This window comes from Otolemur garnettii, unplaced genomic scaffold (genome assembly GCF_000181295.1).
Source record: "Otolemur garnettii isolate 467f Iridium unplaced genomic scaffold, OtoGar3 scaffold00055, whole genome shotgun sequence".
NCBI lineage: Eukaryota > Metazoa > Chordata > Mammalia > Primates > Galagidae > Otolemur > Otolemur garnettii.
In genome coordinates this window covers 6,806,391-6,825,287 of record NW_003852450.1, presented here as the reverse complement: position 1 = coordinate 6,825,287, position 18,897 = coordinate 6,806,391, and the positions used below count along the sequence as shown (strand labels likewise).

The following is an 18,897-nucleotide window of genomic DNA, read 5'->3' as shown; positions in this document are numbered from 1 at the left end:
GGTCCCAGCTACTTGGGAGGCGGAGGCAGGAGACTCGCTTGAGCCCAGGAGTTGGAGGTTGCTGTGAGCTGTAATGCCACGGTACTCTACCCAGGAGGACAGCTTGAGGCTCTGTCTCAAAAAAAAAAAAGGTAAAGAAAGTCACAAGTAAGAGAAAATACATATGTAGTACTGTACTATATTTATCGGTACCATAAATTTGAATCATCTGTTTACCAGATGAATTGTCTGTCTAAGATGGCAGGCCAGTGCAGCTACAGACCTCATTCTACAGTTCATATCAAGCAATTCAACTTTGGTTGTAATGTCAGACTTTTCTTTGCTTCTTGGGAGCACTTTCATTATACAGTGGCACTTTGTATGGGTCCCATAGTGTTATGCAAAGTTGATAGATTTGCACTAAGCACAATGAAAAATACACAAGACCCATGAGAGATCTTTTTTTTTTATTGTGATACACAATTTAAAGAGAGATGAACTGCATACGTGGAGATGATTAGCGTCACATGGTGTTTTAAGCAGATACTCCCAACACTCGAGCTTACTGTGTAACAAACAGGAGGTAGCTATAAAATTATGACAGTACTACAGTATATACTGCAGTTAATTTAATTCAGTTACAATTTTATACTACATTTTTATGTTTGTTTGCATTTCTCCCAACTGCAAATGGTACCATGTATGGTCTGTAAGTGTTTATGTGTGTAAGTTTTGATAAACTTTATCTTTTTATAATAGATTTATACATATTTTATAGTAGTAAGTGATACACTAGACTAGTGTCTATGTATATTTTTATGCATTCACGACTTCACATAACTCTTTTCTTAATTTTTCAATATTTTTAGGCCATGTGGTTTGCCTATGAATTTTTTTAAATTGATACAAATTTCAAAAAACAGTTTCCAATATGTTTATTTAAAAAATTTGTGTTAAAGTGGACTTGCATAGTTCAGCCCAAAGTTGTTCAAGGGTCAGCTATATAAGGTCACATTATCTACAATCAGGGACAATTTGATTTCCTCCTTTCCAATTTGGATCCCTTTTATTTCTTTCTCTTGCCTAATTGACTAGAATTTCCAGTACTATATTGGATAGAAGTGATGAAAGTGGGCATCCTTGTTTCCTAACCTTAGAAAAAAAGCTTTCAGCCTTTTCTCATTCCGTATGATGTTAGCTGCAGGTTTGTCATATATGGCTCTAAAATATCTGTTGGTGAGGGTTAGGGCTGTCAGGCCAACTGTCAGGTCAGGCATAACTGGATGTGGTTGCAACAGGATTGGGTGGCTGTACGATGATCTATCTGAGGGGTGGGGCCACCATGGGATTGGTTATTGGGCTGGGCATCGGTGCATATGGGCTCAACAGGCAAGCTAGCTATGCAATAGAGGTATATGTATGCCAGTGAGGCAATTGGTCAGCTTTTAGGCACCTTCTTCACTTATGCAGGTCTGTTCCCTTGGAGGGTAGTATGCCACATGGGTTCAGACACTGAGATTTTGCTCATTCTATCTAGCCTATGCTCCAGGAAGCTATGGTTGTAGTGCTGCTGGCAACAGTGACAATGTAGTTGAATGGTGACAAGACCTTAAGGATGGAAAGAATTAGTGGCTACTGGCTTCTAGGGTAGGATGTACTCTAGTAGTGGGTATGGTTTCAAGATGGCAGCTTAGGTTGTAGGAGTGGGGGGATGCTCAGAGTGGTCTCATACTCAGAGTGGGCCTTACTGAGGCAAGGCAGCTATGCAAACTCCTGACTACTCTCCAAACTGGACTGGGGCCTTGTGAAGACTAAAGGAGTCCCCTGTAGCAAGAATTTCTGACATTTTTGACAACAATGGGGACCAATGATGATCTCCAATTTATCTTTTCCTTGTAAGAAGTTGTCTCCTTGACTCCGAACTGAGCCTGGTGGAGAAGATAGTGTGGCAGAGAGAGAATGCTTTTCTCCTCTCTCTATTGTGCTATCCTGGGCTTGTGCTCCAAAGAGATACCATCATTCCCCTGGTATTCTCCAGGGCACTTCCTCATTCATTCTCCTTGATTCAGATATATTTGTTTATTCATTCTTTTGATATCTTTTTGTGGGTAGGACGAGCTGTGGGTAACTCTGATTGGCTTTTCTGCTGACATTACTTCATCTTATCTAGAACTGTTGTTTTTAAAGGAGTTAATAAATACATATTCTTTCTAATTTCTCCATTTTAGTTTTTAATAAAGTAAATATCAATACATATAAACTAAAGTTCTTTGGGGCCCTCAATTTTTTAAAATATAAAGCTCCTGAGACCAAAATAATTTGAGAAACACTGCTATAGTATTAAAATAATAATTAAAAGATATTGTAAAGATATTCTGATCAATTTTATGGTACTAAATGTGAAGATATAGATAAAATGGAAAATTCCTTGAAAAGCAATTACCAAAACAGAGAATATGAATCAGCCTAACTATTAAAGAAATTGAGCCAACCAGGCATGGTGGCTCATGCCTGTAATCCTAGCACTCTGGAAGGCTGAGGCAGGTGAATTGCCTGAGCTCACAGGTTTGAGGCCAGCCTGATCAAGAGTGAGACCCCACCTCTAAAAATAGCCATGGATTGTGGTGAGTGCCTATAGTCTCAACTACTCAGGAGGCTGAGGCAAGAGAATTGCTTGAGCTCAAGAGTCTGAAGTTGCTGTGAGGTATGATGCCATAGCAGTCTACCAAGGGTGACAAAGTGAGACTGTGCTCAAAAAAAAAAAAAAAAAAAAAAGGAAAGGAAAGGAAATTGAGCCCTATATGTAAAACCTGTCCACAAAGAATACTCTAACCCCATATGGCTCTCATTGGCAAACTCTTCCAGTCATTTAAAAAGGAAATAACTGATACAATTTCTTATAAAAAGTAGACAAGTAGTAAACACTCCCAATTTGCATAAATTTAATTCATAAGAATAGCCTGGATATTACATAAGAGAAAATTACAGGCCAAATTCTTTCACAGATGTGGATGTAGAAATCCTCAACTAATAGTGAAACTGGCTAGGTACAGTAGCTCACACCTGTAATCCCAGCCCTTTGGGAGACTGAGACAGGAGTTACTTGAGGCTTCTCTTGAGGCTGAGTTCAAAACTAGCCTGGACAATATAGCAAGACCTTGTCTCTACAAAAAATAAAAAATTTAGTCAGCCATGGTGATATGAGCCTTTAGTCTCAGCTACTCAAGAGGCTGAGATGAAAGGATCGTTTGAATCTAGGAGTTCGAGGTAGCAGTGAGCTATGATTGCACTACTGTACTCCCAACCTGGGCAACAGCATGAGATTGTGTCTCTAACTAATAGATAGATAGATAATCTCTATAAAATAAATCTATATATAAAGGTGATAAATCTTGATGAAGTTTAGCTTGACCCAAGAATTCAATATTATTTTGTCCTTCAAAAATTATTCAGTGTGATTCCCCTTATTAACAAAAAAGGGGAGAAAAGGTATCATCTCAATATACGGGGGTGAATAGCATGTGATAAAGTTGAACACACACTAACGATTAAAAACAAACAAACAAAAACCCTCTTAGCCTGCCTTATATGTGAAAGGAAGGGAGTTGCTCTAATTTGGTAAGTGATAATCTATAGAAATCTTACAGCAGACATTATACTTAATAATAAAATGCCAAATGCTTTCTCTCTGAACACAAGAACAGAGCGTGGAGACCTACTATCACCACTGCTTTTCACAGCATGTCCTAGAGGTTCTAGCCAGAGCATTCGGACAAGAAAAGAAATAAAATTTATAAGGACAGGAGAAGAAGAAATAAAATTCTTATTTTACAGATAATGGGATTCTGCATGAACAGTAACACATTTACAAACACAGTAATCCCCTTTATCCATGGGGGATACATTTCCTATACTTATAGAGGATGCCTGAAACCACAAATATAATAGTGTGAAACCCTATACATACACTGTTTTTTCCTATACATACATACATAACTATGGTAAAGTTTAATTTACAAATCAGCATAATAAGAGATTTACATGATAACTAATGATAAAATGGAACAGTTGTACCAAAATACCAGGGTCACTACTCTGGTGCTTTGGGCCATTACTAAGTAAAATGAAGGTTACTTGAACACAAGCACTGACCAATAACCAAATGGCTACTAAGTGACTAGCAAGTGGGTCGTATGTACACTGTGGATACACTGGACAAAGGGATGGTTCACATCTTGGGAGGGACAGAGTAGAACAGCATGAGAGTTCATCATGCTTCTCAGAATGGTACACAATTGAAAATTTATGAATTGTCTATTTCTGGAGTTTTCCATTTAATATTTTCAGACTGGAGTTGACCTCAGGCCACTAAAACCACAGATAAAGGGGAGGACTACTGTGTTGTTGTATTCTGTGATGTTTGCCAATGGCTGATAGGATCCCTGCATATTGACTTTGCCTATGTTCTTTCCTAGAGTGTAGAAATTCCTTCAGTATGTGGAAGTACCTTGTCACTCTCAGAGACATGCAAGCAAAGGTTTTACTTGCTATTACTTTTCTTTCTCTGCAGATCCTATCTGACTCCTGTACGGGATGAAGAAGCAGAGTCTTTACGGAAAGCACGCTCTAGACAAGCTCGGCAGACACGAAGGTCTACTCAAGTGAGTATGACTTTTTTAATATCATTTTGTCTCCCCACCTTTCCACTGGAGGTACAATTAAAAAACACTAAAATGAATGTTTTTCAACATTCAAGGAGCCACTGTATTAAAAGCTTTTACTGTGTTAAATCTTACACTACATAGAATCAAATGAATTTATACCTACTTCTACCCACTCTCACCTCAATTCCCCCAGGCTCAGAGCAAGTTTTTATCTGCTTTCCTTCACAAGACTGATGATTCCACTTGTGCTTAAAAATCTTAAGACTCCCCTCTACACCTACCATATCTAAGGGATTTCTAAAGGAAAACAGTTTGGCAATTCTTCAAAATTGTAAACATAGAATTACCATTTACTCTAGCAGTTCTCCTTTTAGGTATACTCAAGAGAAATGAAAATATGTTTCCATATAAAAACTTGTATATAGATTATTTATAACAGCATTTTTTATAATTACCAAAAAGTAAAAACAACACAAATATTCATTAACTAATGAATGGATGAACAAAATGTGATATATCCAGTACATGGAACATTATTTGGCAGTAAAAATGAGTGAATTACTGATGCATGATACAAGATGGATGAGCCCTAAGAAAACATTAAATGAAAGAAGCCAGACATAAAAGATCCTATATATTAAGTCCATTTATATGAAATGTCCTTAGGCAAATCTAAATAGATGGAAAGTAGATTAGTGCCAGGAGCTGAGAAAGGAGGAATAGTAAGTGACTACTAATAGGTGAGAGGTTTCTTTTTGGGGTGATGAGCATGTTCTGAAATTAGATAGTGGTGATAATTACCTAACTCCATGAATATACTAAAGACCAAAAATTATATACTTTATTTAAAAGTAAATGTTATGATACGTCAACATTTCAATAAAGATGTTACCCCCTTCCCCAAAAAAGTCGAATCCCTAAGGGAGCCATTGAAGCAGTTTGAAGAAGAGTTTGATACAGTTTACATTCTATGTTACAGAAATCACCATGCAGAGAATTGATGGGAGTGGTGGGTAAAAGTATGTTTGCCAAGCCTAGAAGCAAGGCGGCTTGCTAGGAAGTGAAAGGGGCATGAACTCATGTTGTAAGGTAGCCTTCTCTACCTTAGAGACAAGAGAAGAGTTATTTACCCATAGCTCAGTGGGTAGGGCGCCAGCCACATTCACCCAGGCTGGCGAGTTTGAACCCGGTGGGGCCAGCTGGACAACAATGACAACTGCAACGAAGAAATAGCCAGGCATTTGTGGAGGGCACCTGTAGTCCCAGCTACTTGGGAGGCTGAGGCAAGAGAATCGTTAAGCCCAAGAGTTTGAGGTTGCAGTGAGCTATGATGCCATGGCCCTGTACCGACGGTGGCATAGTGAGAGTCTGTCTCCAAAAATAAAAAATAAAATAAAAAATAAAAAGACTTATTTAAGGAGGTAGAGAAAAAATGAGCCTATAAAGCAAGATGAAAAGAAACAGCCAAACAGGTGAAAAGAAAACCAGAAAGTAGCAAAATGGAAGTGAATGAAGAGTCAGTTTCCAGTGAAAAGGAGAAGTTCAGAAATTTTAAATGCTATAGAGGTCAAGTAGGAAAGCTGATGACTAAAGAAGGAGAAAGGGACATTATACCTGACAGCAAAGCATCCTTGTTGCCTTCCCTGACCCTCCCAAAGTAATATTTTTGCTTGATTTATCTATTTCCTCTATTAGAGTCTAACCTCCATGAGGACTGAGACTGACTATATATTTTTTGGTTTCACTTTAATATAGTAAAATACACATAATACTAAGTTTATGTTTTAACTATTTTTAAAGTATATAGTTTAGGGTATTCTATATATTTACATTGTTGTGTAACTATTACCACATTCGTCTTTGGAACTTTCTTCATCTTCCAAAATTAAAAGTCTATCCATTAAACAGTTGTTTCTACCCATTTCTCTTTGGCAACTACCATTTTACTTTCTGTCTCTAGGAACCTCATATAAGTGGAGTATATATGTCATTTGTCTTTTGTATCTGACTTATTTCACTTAGTGTAATGTCATGGAAGTTCATCCATATTGTAGCATGTATCAGAATTAACCTCTTTTTAAGCTTGAATAATATACTTCATGGTATGGATAAACCACATTTTGTTTATCCATTTATCTATAATGGACACTTGGGTTGCTTCCACCTTTTATCTATTTTTTTTTTTTTTGAGACAGAGTCTCACTATGTCACCCTCAGTAGAGTACCCTGATGTCACAGTTCACAGCAACCTCAAACTCTTGGGCTTAAGTGATTCTCTTGCCTCAGCCTCCCAAGTAGCTGCGACTACCAGTGCCTGCCACAACACCTGGCTATTTTTTGGTTGCAGTTGTCATTTTTGTTTACCTGGCCCGGGCCGAGATCAAATCCACCACCCTTGGTGTATGTGGCCGATGCTATAACCACTGTGCTATGGGTGCCGAGCCCTTTTGTCTATTTTAAATAATGCTGCTGGTAAGAATGGTTGTTCACAGTTTGATGGAATTGTTTCAGATTGTGTGTGAAAACCCCACACTGTACCCCAGAAGTGCATTAATGTACATAGTTACCATTCAATAAAAAAAAAAAAAAAAAAAAGAATGGTTGTTCAACTGTCTCCTTTAGACTCTACTTTCAATCCTTTTGGGCATATACTCAGAAATGGAATTTGCTGGATCATATGGTAATTCAATTTTTAGTTTTTTGAGGAAATACCATACTGTTTTCCATTGCAGTTGTACCATTTTACATTCCCGTCACCAGTGCACAGGATTCTAATTTCTTCATATCCTTGCCAATGTATTTGTTTTTTGATGAGTATGACTGACTATATGTTTTGCTCATCATCATTGCCCATGGAATATGGAATACAGTAAATAAGAAATGAATATATATTTATTGAATAAATAAATGAGTAAGGGATAATTGATAAGGAAATACAAACTATTCTGGATTGACTTCAAGTTTGTTTATGAAGGAATGGGAAACGATAGGGAAGTTGCTGGAAGGCATGGAATTGAATGTGGGGGACACTGGAACACAGAAGTATCTAGTAGGGAAAGATTCAGTAGAGAGAATAGAGATCTATTCAGAATTTGAAGCAATCTTTCAACTCCTTGAAATGTATATGTAACTTTTGAGAAGGTTTTATTAGATTTCAGTAGTCTTCCTGAGATTCTCAGAGGGGCTACCCTCTCACAGAAGAAAGTAAAATCCAAGTTCCTTAGCATGGTATACAAGATCCTTCATGACCTAACCTCTGCCTCCTCTCCTAAGTTCAGCTATCCTCCTTCTCAACTCCCCCAGCTTTCCTTTCTTTGTTGTGCGCTTCCCCTTTGCTAAATTACTTATAGATTCTACAACTACCTATGACCTCTCTTGTTTCTGAATCTTTCCACAATCTTCTTTTACTTATAATACCTTTTCTCTCTCCACCTACCCAAGCTGTTTATTTATTTAGAGACAGAGTCTCGCTCTGTTGCCCCAGGCTAGAGTGCTGTGCATCAGCCTAACTCACAGCATCCTCAAACTCCTGCCTCTGCATTCCAAGTAGTTTGGACTACAGGCACCCACCACAACACCTGGCTCATTTTTCCATTTTTCAGTAGAGATGGGTCTTACTTTTGCTCAAGCTGGTCTCTGAACTCCTGAGCTCAAACGATCCTCCCACCTTGGCCTCCCAAAATATTGTAGGATTACAGACGTAAGCCACTTTGCCCAGCCACTCTTTTTTTTTTTTTTTTTTAAGACAGAGTCACTATGTCACCCTGGGTAGAGTACGGTAGCATCACCGCTCACAGCAATCTCAAGCTCAAGCAATTCTTTTGCCTCAGCCTCCCAAGTAGCTGGGACTACAGGCGCCTACCACAACACCCGGCTATTTTTTGGTTGCAGTTGTCATTGTTGTTTGGCAGGCTAGGCTGGATTAAAACCCACCAGCTCTGGTGTATGTGGCTGGCACCCTAGCCACTGAGCTACAGGCACCGAGCCTCTCTCTCTCTTTTTTTTTTTTTTTTTTCAGTTTTTGGCTAGGGCTGGATTTAAACCCGCCACCTCCGGCATATGAGGCCAGCATCCTACTCCTTTGAGGCACAGGTGCCGCCCTTTTTTTTTTTTTTAAACTCTTCAATATGCAGTGTTAGAGTACTTTGGGAGGCCAAGGCAGGTAGATTGCTTGAGCTCAGGAGTTCAAAACTGGCCTGAGGAAAAAAGAGACCCTATCTCTACTAAAATAGAAAAACGTAGGTGGCAGCTCGGCTCCTGTAGCTCAGCAGCTAGGATGCCAGCCACGTACATCAGAGTTGGCAGTTTGATCCTGGTCCAGGCCTGCCAAACAACTACAGCAAAAAGACAGCTGGGCATTGTGACGGACACCTGTAGTCCCAGCTACTTAGGAGGCTGACGCAAGAGAATCGCTTATGCCCAAGAGTTTGAGGTTGCTGTGAACAGTGATGCCATGGCACCCTAACCAAGGGCAACATAGTGAGACTCCATCTCAACAAAAAAGAAAGAAAGAAAAAGAAAAAAGTAGCTAGGCATTGTGGCAGGTGCCTGTACTCCCAGCTACTTTGGAGGCACTAGAGGATCACTTGTGCCCAAGAGTTTGAGGTTGCTGTGTGCTGAGACACCATGGCACTCTAGCCCGGGGCAACAAAGTGAGACTGTCTCAAAAATAAAAAACAAAAAAACTCCAGTGTTAGGTATGCCTCTTATATGTTCCTGTATTTGTCTTAATCCTTACATTCTCTCATTGTACTCATGTTTTCTTATGTCTTTTCCACTAAAGTAAAAGTTTCTTGAACAATAATCATTTAAGTGGTCTTTGTAGTAGTTTTAGTACCTAAAGACACTTAATTCTTAAGAGAATGAATGAGTAAATGAATCAGTAGTAAAACAACAACAACAACAAAGGCAGAGGGAGCAAGTTGTAGATATGGTACCTGATTGAACCTTCCAGCTTTGGAACTTCCTTCTTCCTCTGACGAGTACATACTACTTGAGTGGGAATCAGCTTACTTTCTGACTTTCTTCCCTTCCGCAGTCCTCCAGGCATCTCATCATTTGCTTTTCTTTTGTCTTGCTGCTCCTGTGTCGGTGGGGGGCACATTAACTGTTGGAACATATCTTTATGAATCCTAAGGTTACTTGGGAATTAGTGTTAGAGAAAAACTAGTCTAGGGGGTTTGGGGAGGTTTTTGTTGAGGTTGTTGTTGTTGTTTCTATTACTGTTTTTACCTTATTGAACTTGGCTTTTCTTTTCCAGTATCTGGTGTTCAAATAATCTCTGTTGGTAACCATTTGATCTTGGGAGGGTAGAGAGCTTTTAAATAAAAATGTGGAGAACTATTTGGTATGGAAGAAGTATATCTATAACAGGCATACATCAATGTTGACCTATTTTCTGGAGATCAAATTGGAAAAGCTAACGTGTTACATTCAAAATGTACCTAGACTGGGGCTTGGGTTCTTTGCACACTGAGGTGCTTATTTTAAGTGTGGATTGCATGAAATGGCCTCATTATGCATTTTTAGAGCTTCATTTGGGATTTGATAACTATTAGGTCTTTGGGGAGTTTCCCTGCTCTGTCATCAGGAGTATTACATGGTTAGTGTGAACTACCATGATCTTATGATATTTTCCCAGGGTGTTACCCTAACGGACCTTCAAGAAGCAGAAAGGACTTTCAGCCGGTCAAGGGCAGAGAGGCAAGCTCAGGAGCAGCCTAGCGAGAAGCCTATAGACACTGAAGGCCTTGAGGGGAGCACTGAGAAGCATGAGCCCTCAGCAGTCCCAGCAAAGGAGGCTGAGGAGGGCCAACAGCCCTGGGGCAGGAATCTGGATGAAGAGGTGAGCTCATTTTTGCTGGCAAGTACTGTGCTAAAAGCAAGATAATTAACTTGAGGAATCTCTTCCTCATTTATTCTAGTCCTATGTTCTACCTTGCAGGGGACAATTCACTTTTTTTTGGAGACAAAGTCTCACTTTGTCACCCTCAGTAGAGTGCTATGACATCATAGCTCACAGCAACCTCTAACTCTTGGGCTCAAAGTATTCTCTTGCCTCAGGCTTCCAAGTAGCTGGGACTACAGGTGCCTGCCACAATGCCTGGCTATTTTTAGAGACTGGATCTCTCTCTTGCTCAGGCTGGTCTCCAACTTGTGAGCTCAGATAGTCCGCCCACCTCACCATCTCAGAGGGCTAGGTGACAGGTGTGAGGCACTGCACCCAGCCTGACAAGTCACTCTTTATGCCTATATTTAGTTGATGAACCTGTGTGACACTGAATTCAGAGAATGTCAGGCTATTTTTTTTTCTTCTAGGAGTTTACTGATGCTTTTGAATAAATGTCTTTCTATTCTAAAAAGAAAAGTTATAGTATAGTAAAATGCCAATTAAAATATAAAAACACTTATTGAGTGTTTCTGTCAGGCATTGTTTTAAGTATTTTATATGTTTTATTTCATTTAATCCTCAAAACAACTCTCTGAGGTAAATACTATTATTCCTTCTTTGTATATGAGGAAATCAAGTCACGGGGAGGTTAAGTAATATGCCAACATTTCATACAGCTAAGGAGTGGTTATGCAAGGCTTTGAATGTAAGTAGTCTGACTTCACAGTTTACTCTTGACCACTCAAGTCTTATTCTTCAAACTCTTGCAAACCTAAGAGCTTACAAAGCACTCCTGGGTGTCACTTTTGGGATGGACCTTTTAATTTATGTTCAATTTCTCTAGTGGAGTTTGTAGTCAAAAGGGATTGGCCAGACACAATGACTCATGTGTTCTACCCTAGCACTTTGGGAGGCCAGGAAGGCAGGAGAGTCATCTTAGGCCAGGAGTTTAAGGCCAGCCTGGGCAATATGGAGAGAACTCGTCTCTACCAAAAATAAAAAAAATTCACCAGGCATGGTGGTGTGCACCTATAGTTGCCGCTGCTGGGGAGGCTGAGGCAAGAGGATCTCTTGAACCTATGAGTTTGAAGCTGCAGTGAGCCATGCTGATGCCACTGTTCTCTAGACCAGGCAACGGAGTGAGACTATGCCTCACAAAAAAAGTTATAAGCTTATATTTAGGGTGAATATAACTCCTTGTTTACCAATGATGGTTCCAGTTACAACTGCCATCTCTAAGTAATTATCATTACCAATCCTTTTCACTCTCAAAATTGCCTCAGCTTATTCAGATTGCATGTGAAAACCCCACACTGTACCCCAGAAGTGCATTAATGTACATAGTTACCGTTCAATAAAAAAAAGAAAAAAAAAATTGCCTCAGCTTGGACTGATAAATTTTATGGTCACTGTAGTTATAGAAGAAAGGAATCTCCTTTCTGCTTTAACTCAGAATGGCTAGAGTCCATAAACTGAGATTCTGTTGCATATTTTGTTTGTTTTATAAGCTACTGTGAATTGAGTACTTCTTACCAAGTATTGTTCTAAGCACCTAAACCACATTATCTTACTTGATCCTCATAGTCCTCTCTGAGGAAGATGTTAAGAAGCTGAGACTCAAAAATAAAGTAACTTACTCTAGCTCACATAGCTAATAAGTGCTGAGGTTATTTGAATCAAGACCTATTTGACTCCAAATTTGTCATATTTTATTGCTTCTGTTTTTATAATTTATAAACAAAAATGAATATAACCTGTGCATTATAAACATAATGTGTGGTAGGAATTTATCTATCTCTGTGCCTTCAGTGAACCAAGTTAAGGCTTATTATCAGACTCTGTCCTAACTTTCAGAAAAAATAATTACCATGGGGAAAATAGGAGAAAAACTTTCAAAAGTTTCAGTAAACTTGGTTATAATTAGTTGGTAGAATATTCAGAAATTTGTAGAATGGTCACATTTGGACTCTGTTCCCGGATAATTCCTATGTGTTCCTGAGCTTTTTATTTTCTTATATATACTCTGGCTTTCAGCATTCCATCTTAAAAAGGCTATCATTATTATTTTCATTTCAATTAAAGGAATTTTTATTTATGGAGTTAATGCTATCTAGGGTCCTTTGGTCAATTTAGTAGAATAATTTGCCTGGATTGCTAACAGTGTGACGGTATTCTTGGAGTAGGCGTCTAAAAGCTATTTTTTTCTAGTTAATTAACTTTAGTTCAGTTTAAGAGCTATTTATTGAGCCTCAACTAATAGGCCTCTTAATATAGAGAAGAAAAACTATTTTGAATAAACCTGCTGTCCTTATCCTTTGGTTGCATTTGACCTCATCTCATATTGTGGATTATTTCCAGCTTATTGGTCGTCGCCTGAGGTGTTCCACTCAGCCAGACAAACCCAAAACACCAGTGTCTCCTTCTACATCAAACCCCTCCCTCTACACTAGTTCTCATCTGCTACAAACAAGTAGATTTTTGACCCCTGATTCTGAGAGTTCAAAGACTACCACAAACACTACAACTACAAGGGAAATGGACAAAAATGGTATGTAGAGCTTCAAAAAATACAGTTCCCTTCCCATTGCACTTGCCCCAGATTCTTAAACGTCATACTTTGTTTTGTCTCTGGCCAGAGAATGAAGAAGCAGATTTGGATGATCACTCCTCTAATAGGCTGTCCATCCGAGAGAGGCGGCGGCCCAAGGAACGACGAAGAGGTACAGGCATCAATTTCTGGACAAAAGATGTAAGTGGATTGGTCTGTACTGGGGGTATCACATTACCCTTGGCTGCCCTCTTTCATTCAAGTTTAAAAGAAAGAGTCCCACACAGTGCCATGAAATCTTGCAGATTGTCAAGAAGGCTTACTGAGGAAAAGAGAGGAAGAGAGTGTCAACTAGTGTGGGACTCATTTGGTTTGTTCCTGCTGGATTCCCAGTACCTAGTACAGTGCTAAGCACATGGTAGGCACTCAGTAAGTAATTGGTAAAGAGTTAAAAAATGAGAAATGTATAACCACCATATATCTACATAAACATAACTCATTTTTAGAGAAATAAACTAGAAAAGAAATTTAAAATTAAAAGTTGAATAAGTCTGTCAAGTTTTAGCTGTCCTCTCTAATATTCCCTTAATGTCATGTAGTTGGTCAACAATACCTTAATACCACAGATAAGCACAGATCCTAACTAAGTATTTTAGGAGATTATAAGAATTCCAAGGAACTTAAAATCTGAAAGTAACACGTTTATCTGACTCAGTTTTATTCTTTTTGAGGAAAAAAGGAACAAATAATATAATAGATTAACTTTGACTTTAAAGAAGGTGCACCGATACTTGCTGTCTCCCATAGTAAGCATTGCTATTATTCTGCTCTTTCTTGCATTCAATGCTTTAACTCATTCTCTTTCATATCTTTTTCTATACCCTTCTCATTCAGCATTTTCATTGGCATTTTAAAAAACAAGTGGCCAATAACTTAAACAAGAGGTTCTAGTTACCAATGATTCATTTGGAAATTAGAATAACCTATTCAGTAAGACAGAAAATGAGCCAGCTATAGTCATCTATCAAAAATGATTTTTTAAATTAAAGGATTTCTTTTTTTTTTGAGACAAGAGTCTCACTATGTCACCCTCAATAGAGTGCTGTAGCAGCACAGTTCACAGCAACCTCAAACTCTTGGGCTTAAGCAGTTCTCTTGCCTCAGCCTCCCAAGTAGCTGGGACTACAGGTGGCCACGACAACACCTGGCTGGGTTTTTTTTGTTGCTGTTTTTGCAGTTATTTAGCTGGCCTGGGCCGGGCTCGAACCCGCCACCTTCGGTGTATGTGGCTGGCGCCATAACCACTGTGCTGCGAGTGCCAAGCCTAAATTAAAGGATTTCATTGTGATAGGGTCAAATAGATTGATAACTGTTGACAAAGATGAAATTAAGTCTGTCTTTCTTAAAGATGTTCCTTTTCCAGTTGCAAATGATTTGACACTTTTGACTACAGATGACATTTCAAAGTTGCCTATTCATGTTGGCTGTTAAAAGCAGCAGTAACAGAGGATCACTTGGCAGTCAGTTCACATTGCCCAAGTTTGAAATGCTGAGGTGCCTAATTGATGGGAACTGACCTTACTGCATATAAGGTTGTCTGTGACAACGATTTTCTTGATTTTCTTCCTCCTTTCTTTCCAGGAGGATGAAACTGATGGTTCTGAAGGGGTCAGAGAAACATGGGTAAGTGACAAGCCAGTGAGGCATGTCCCTTTTTGGCTCAGTCTTGCTCTTGTGCGTACAATTTTGATAGAAGAAAGAGCAGGCTTTATGCAGATTGAGTTAAGAGGGAATTTGGAGATAGACATTCCTCTGAGAGATGTGGCAACTGTTAGTTGGTGGTTCTGTTTTCTCATGTGGCATAACAATGCCCTTGCTATTAAACCAGTTTCCAACATTTTTCTGTGCCTGCTGCCAATCTCTAACACTGTTACAGGATCCATCTCATTCACTCTTGTGAGTATGTTATTGGATTGTATAAAGTACTTTAAAATCTTTGGAAGGAAAGTGAAGAGTGATACTAGTTCTCTTATGTACCTACAGTGACTACACTAATAGAGAGGAACATAGATATGAGAATGTAAAACATCAGACATTCCAAAAGTCATTTATACTTGACTTTGAGATGAGATTAAATATACGTTTAGCCTCTGACAAAACTCTGATCTCTTAAGGCCTGACATCCAATTCTTTCTGCAGCGAAAGACCTAAGCTCAACTTTCCTGAAGACACTCTAAACTTCTCTAAGCCAGCCACTGAAATATGATAGAAAGATAGTTTTCTTTTCATTACTATTTTCTAGGAAAGAATAAATTTGGTTTTGACTAAATCAGTTGACATACATATGATTTTCTATTGAAATTATGTAAAAATATGACCTTTTGTACCCTACAGTTTATTGGAAGTATGTCCTCAAGTGGTTTAACCCATACTGAAAATCAATAACTAACTCACTTTTAGCAAAGGAGATGTAAATAGTATGTTGTCTTCAATCTACCCATATTTTAGTCAAGATCCAAAGTAGTCAGTACTTTTGGCTTTCCAAAAACTAATGTCCATAATGACTAGTGGTGACATAAGTAAAAATCGCCTGCCCTTGGATGAAGCTGCAGCTGCTTCCTAAAGATGAGCTGTGTAATATGGAAATAGCACATAGAGGTTCCCTTGGGGCAGGAATTTTTGTGTGTGTGTGTGTGTGTGTGTGTGTGTGTGTGTGCAGACAACAGCAACTCTTAGATCCTTTAAAGAGTTTGGAAAGGCTTTTGAAGACAGGAAGAATGGATATAGGAAAATTCCTTTGGGGAATTATGCCTAAACTGAGAATCTGAATGATAAATTACAGAATCATCATCTCTAGAGGATTATACAGCTTACTTAAATCCAGGGAATTACAATAGGAAGATTTCATTGTCATCAGTTTTTGTTTGTCTATGAAAATCTTTGTCTCTATTTTTATGACCTTCTTGGCAGTAGAAAATGCTAATTTAGGGCACAAAGTAAGGAAAATTAAGATGATCTTGATACAGTGCTTTCTAGAGAATTTCATTTTAGAACTATTGACTTAAAATTATGAGAAAAGACAGAGACCGTTGATGTTCAGCGTGAAAGTCATTTGTCAAACTGAAAAACATTTCATCCATTTGCTTGAGGGATCGACTAGTGTTTACTACATGTCGAATAAACACTAGTATGAATGAAAGAGGAGAAGAAACAGCCTATTATCTCTAGACTGGCAACTTTAAATGTGTACAGATGAGGGTTGGTATGAGCATATTCCAGGTGCCAATCTTTAGCCCCACCAACAGTGCAGAAGGGAAAGTTGATGATGGATCAGCACAGGATGAACCGTCATTTTCATAAAAGTCGTATGTTTGCTTGCTTCCGTTTACTTCAGTAAAATTCTTATCTGTTTTCACCTCTGAGCACTCTCTTCTAATACTAGCAGGCATGATACCATTATCCATATGGGCCTATGGAGCAATATACTTACTCTTAGCTGAGTGTAATTTGTTGGAATTCTACTTCAAGACAATCAATAGTATCTTATGACCACTATCTCTCCCCTACCTCCATTTCTATCCATCAGAGAGTAGAATTAACTCAGCTTTGCAGCAACAAATGTACCAATCCAAGGAAAGGCATTCTGTTGAAATGGCTCTGTTAGCTAATCAGCATGGATACTGCTGAGAAGCCAGAGTAGCTCTTTCTTTTCTTGGTTTTTAGTTCAGTTAAACTGTATCTGCTATTGAGATTATCCAAGCTCCCTTCTCTCCCTGGCTTATTCCTTAAGAGTGGTGGTATCTATTATTTTAAAGGTATTTCTTCCCAAGCCTCTGACATTTCTTTTTTAAACTGAGATATATTTTACAATTAGTAAAATGCACAGATTTTATATGTACTATTTGATAAGTTTTAACACTTGTATATATCAGCATGACTATCATCCAAATCAAGATATAGAACTTTAACATCATCTTAATAAGTTTCCTTATGCCTCCTTTCTATTCAGTTCCCTGTCCTAAGAGGTAGCTGCTCTTCTGATTTCTATCACCATAGATTAGTATTGTTCTTGAACTTCATATATATGAAATCATCTAGTAATAACATTTGATTTTAAGTATAGGAAGGAAGCTTCAATAGTTAGAGATGAATGATTTTACATATGTGTGGGTTTTGTTTCCATCTTGTTAAATCTTTCAAAAGAAGATCCTTTAATCTCTCTCTCATGTATCAGTAACAACCACAGGGTTTAGAACAGTGGTTCTCAACCTTCCTAATGCTGCAGCCCTTTCATACAGTTCCTGTGGGTCATGACCCACAGGTTGAGAACTGCTGGTTTAGAAGATCCTTCTATTATTTAACCTAAATCTTTGTTGAGATGATTGAAATGCATTTCTTCTTTTATGTACCTAGAAAATTGTAACCAACATTTATCTGATATAGAGGTAAGATTTATGGTCAGAAAGAGCCCAAGTGTTTGCTATCAGTAGATTAGTCAGAGAAACACAAATCAATGCCACAATGAGATGACATCTCCCAACACTATAGTGTCTGTCATCAAAAAGACAAAAAATTAACAAACACTAGTAAGGGTATAGAGAAAAAGGAACTCTAATACGTTATTGATGAGAGTATAAATTAGTAAAGCCATTTCATACTATGAAAATAGTATGGAGGTTTCTCAAGAAACTAAAATTATAACTGCCATATGATTCAGCATTTCCACTATGGGTATTTATCCAAAGGAAAAGAAAACATTATTAGAAGAGATATTTGCACTCCCTTGTTTTTTGCAGCACTATTCACAGTAGCAAAGGTATGGGTCTATCAACAAATGAATAGATAAAATGTGGCATATGTACATGATGGAATACTATACAGCCACAAAAATAATGAAATCCTGTCATTTGGACCAACATGAATGAGCCTGGAGAACATTATCTTGAGTGAAATAAGTCAGACACAAAAAGACAAATACTGTATATTCTTACTCACATGTGGCTGCTAAAACAGTTGAGCTCGTGGAAGTAGAGAGCAGAATTATGATTATTAGAAGCTGGGAAAGGGGGTCACAGGGATAGAGAAAGGGTGATTAATAGATACAAAATTACACCTTGAGAAGAGGAATAAATTATAGTGTTCTGTAGCACTGAAAAGTGAATATAGCTAATGATAATTTAGTACATATTTTCAAATATCTAGAAAAGAGGATTTTGAATGTTGCCAACACAAAAACTAATAAATGTTCAAAATGACAGGTATGCTAACTAACCTGATTTCATCATTACACACTGTATATAGGTATTTAAATATCATTCTAAAAAAATAAGTATCACTCGTACCCCATAAATATGTATCGTTAATAGGTGTCAAAAATAAAATTTTAAAAAGAATATGTGATAGACCAGTCATGTATTGCTATGCTGGTGACATTAAGAAACAACCAACATGCTTAGAAGGCTTGGGATCCTACTTAAGCCCAACATAGTGCTAGGTTTAGTCCAAACCCATCACCATTGGCGTATCATGAACCAGTGAAACCAACAATGAACATGTGAGTTGACTTCTTAGCATCCCCTAAATAGATGTGTTTTTAAAAATTCTGTTATGGGGCAGCACCTATAGCTTAGTGGATAGAGCACCAGCCACATACACCAAGGCTGGCGGGTTCAAACCCAGCCTGGGTCAGCTAAAACAACAATGACAAATGCAACAAAAAAGTAGCCAGGTGTTGTGGCAGGCGCCTGTAGTCCCAGCTACTTGGGAGGCTGAGGCAAGAGAATCACTAAAGCCTAAGAGTTTGAGGTTGCTGGGAG

General features: G+C 38.3%; 1 protein-coding gene across 2 annotated transcripts in view; it reads left to right on the top strand.

Annotated features, from left to right (window-relative positions):
• The window catches only part of PPP1R12B (protein phosphatase 1 regulatory subunit 12B), a 246,089-nt gene that overhangs the window by 135,925 nt on the left and 91,267 nt on the right, over positions 1 to 18,897 (top strand). For both annotated transcript variants that reach the window (XM_023514580.1, XM_023514579.1), the window contains exons 15-19: positions 4,550 to 4,640; positions 10,285 to 10,488; positions 12,892 to 13,081; positions 13,170 to 13,282; positions 14,723 to 14,764. In XM_023514580.1, the coding sequence (XP_023370348.1) occupies positions 4,550 to 4,640; positions 10,285 to 10,488; positions 12,892 to 13,081; positions 13,170 to 13,282; positions 14,723 to 14,764 (640 nt within the window). The remainder of the gene's footprint in view (positions 1 to 4,549; positions 4,641 to 10,284; positions 10,489 to 12,891; positions 13,082 to 13,169; positions 13,283 to 14,722; positions 14,765 to 18,897) is intronic.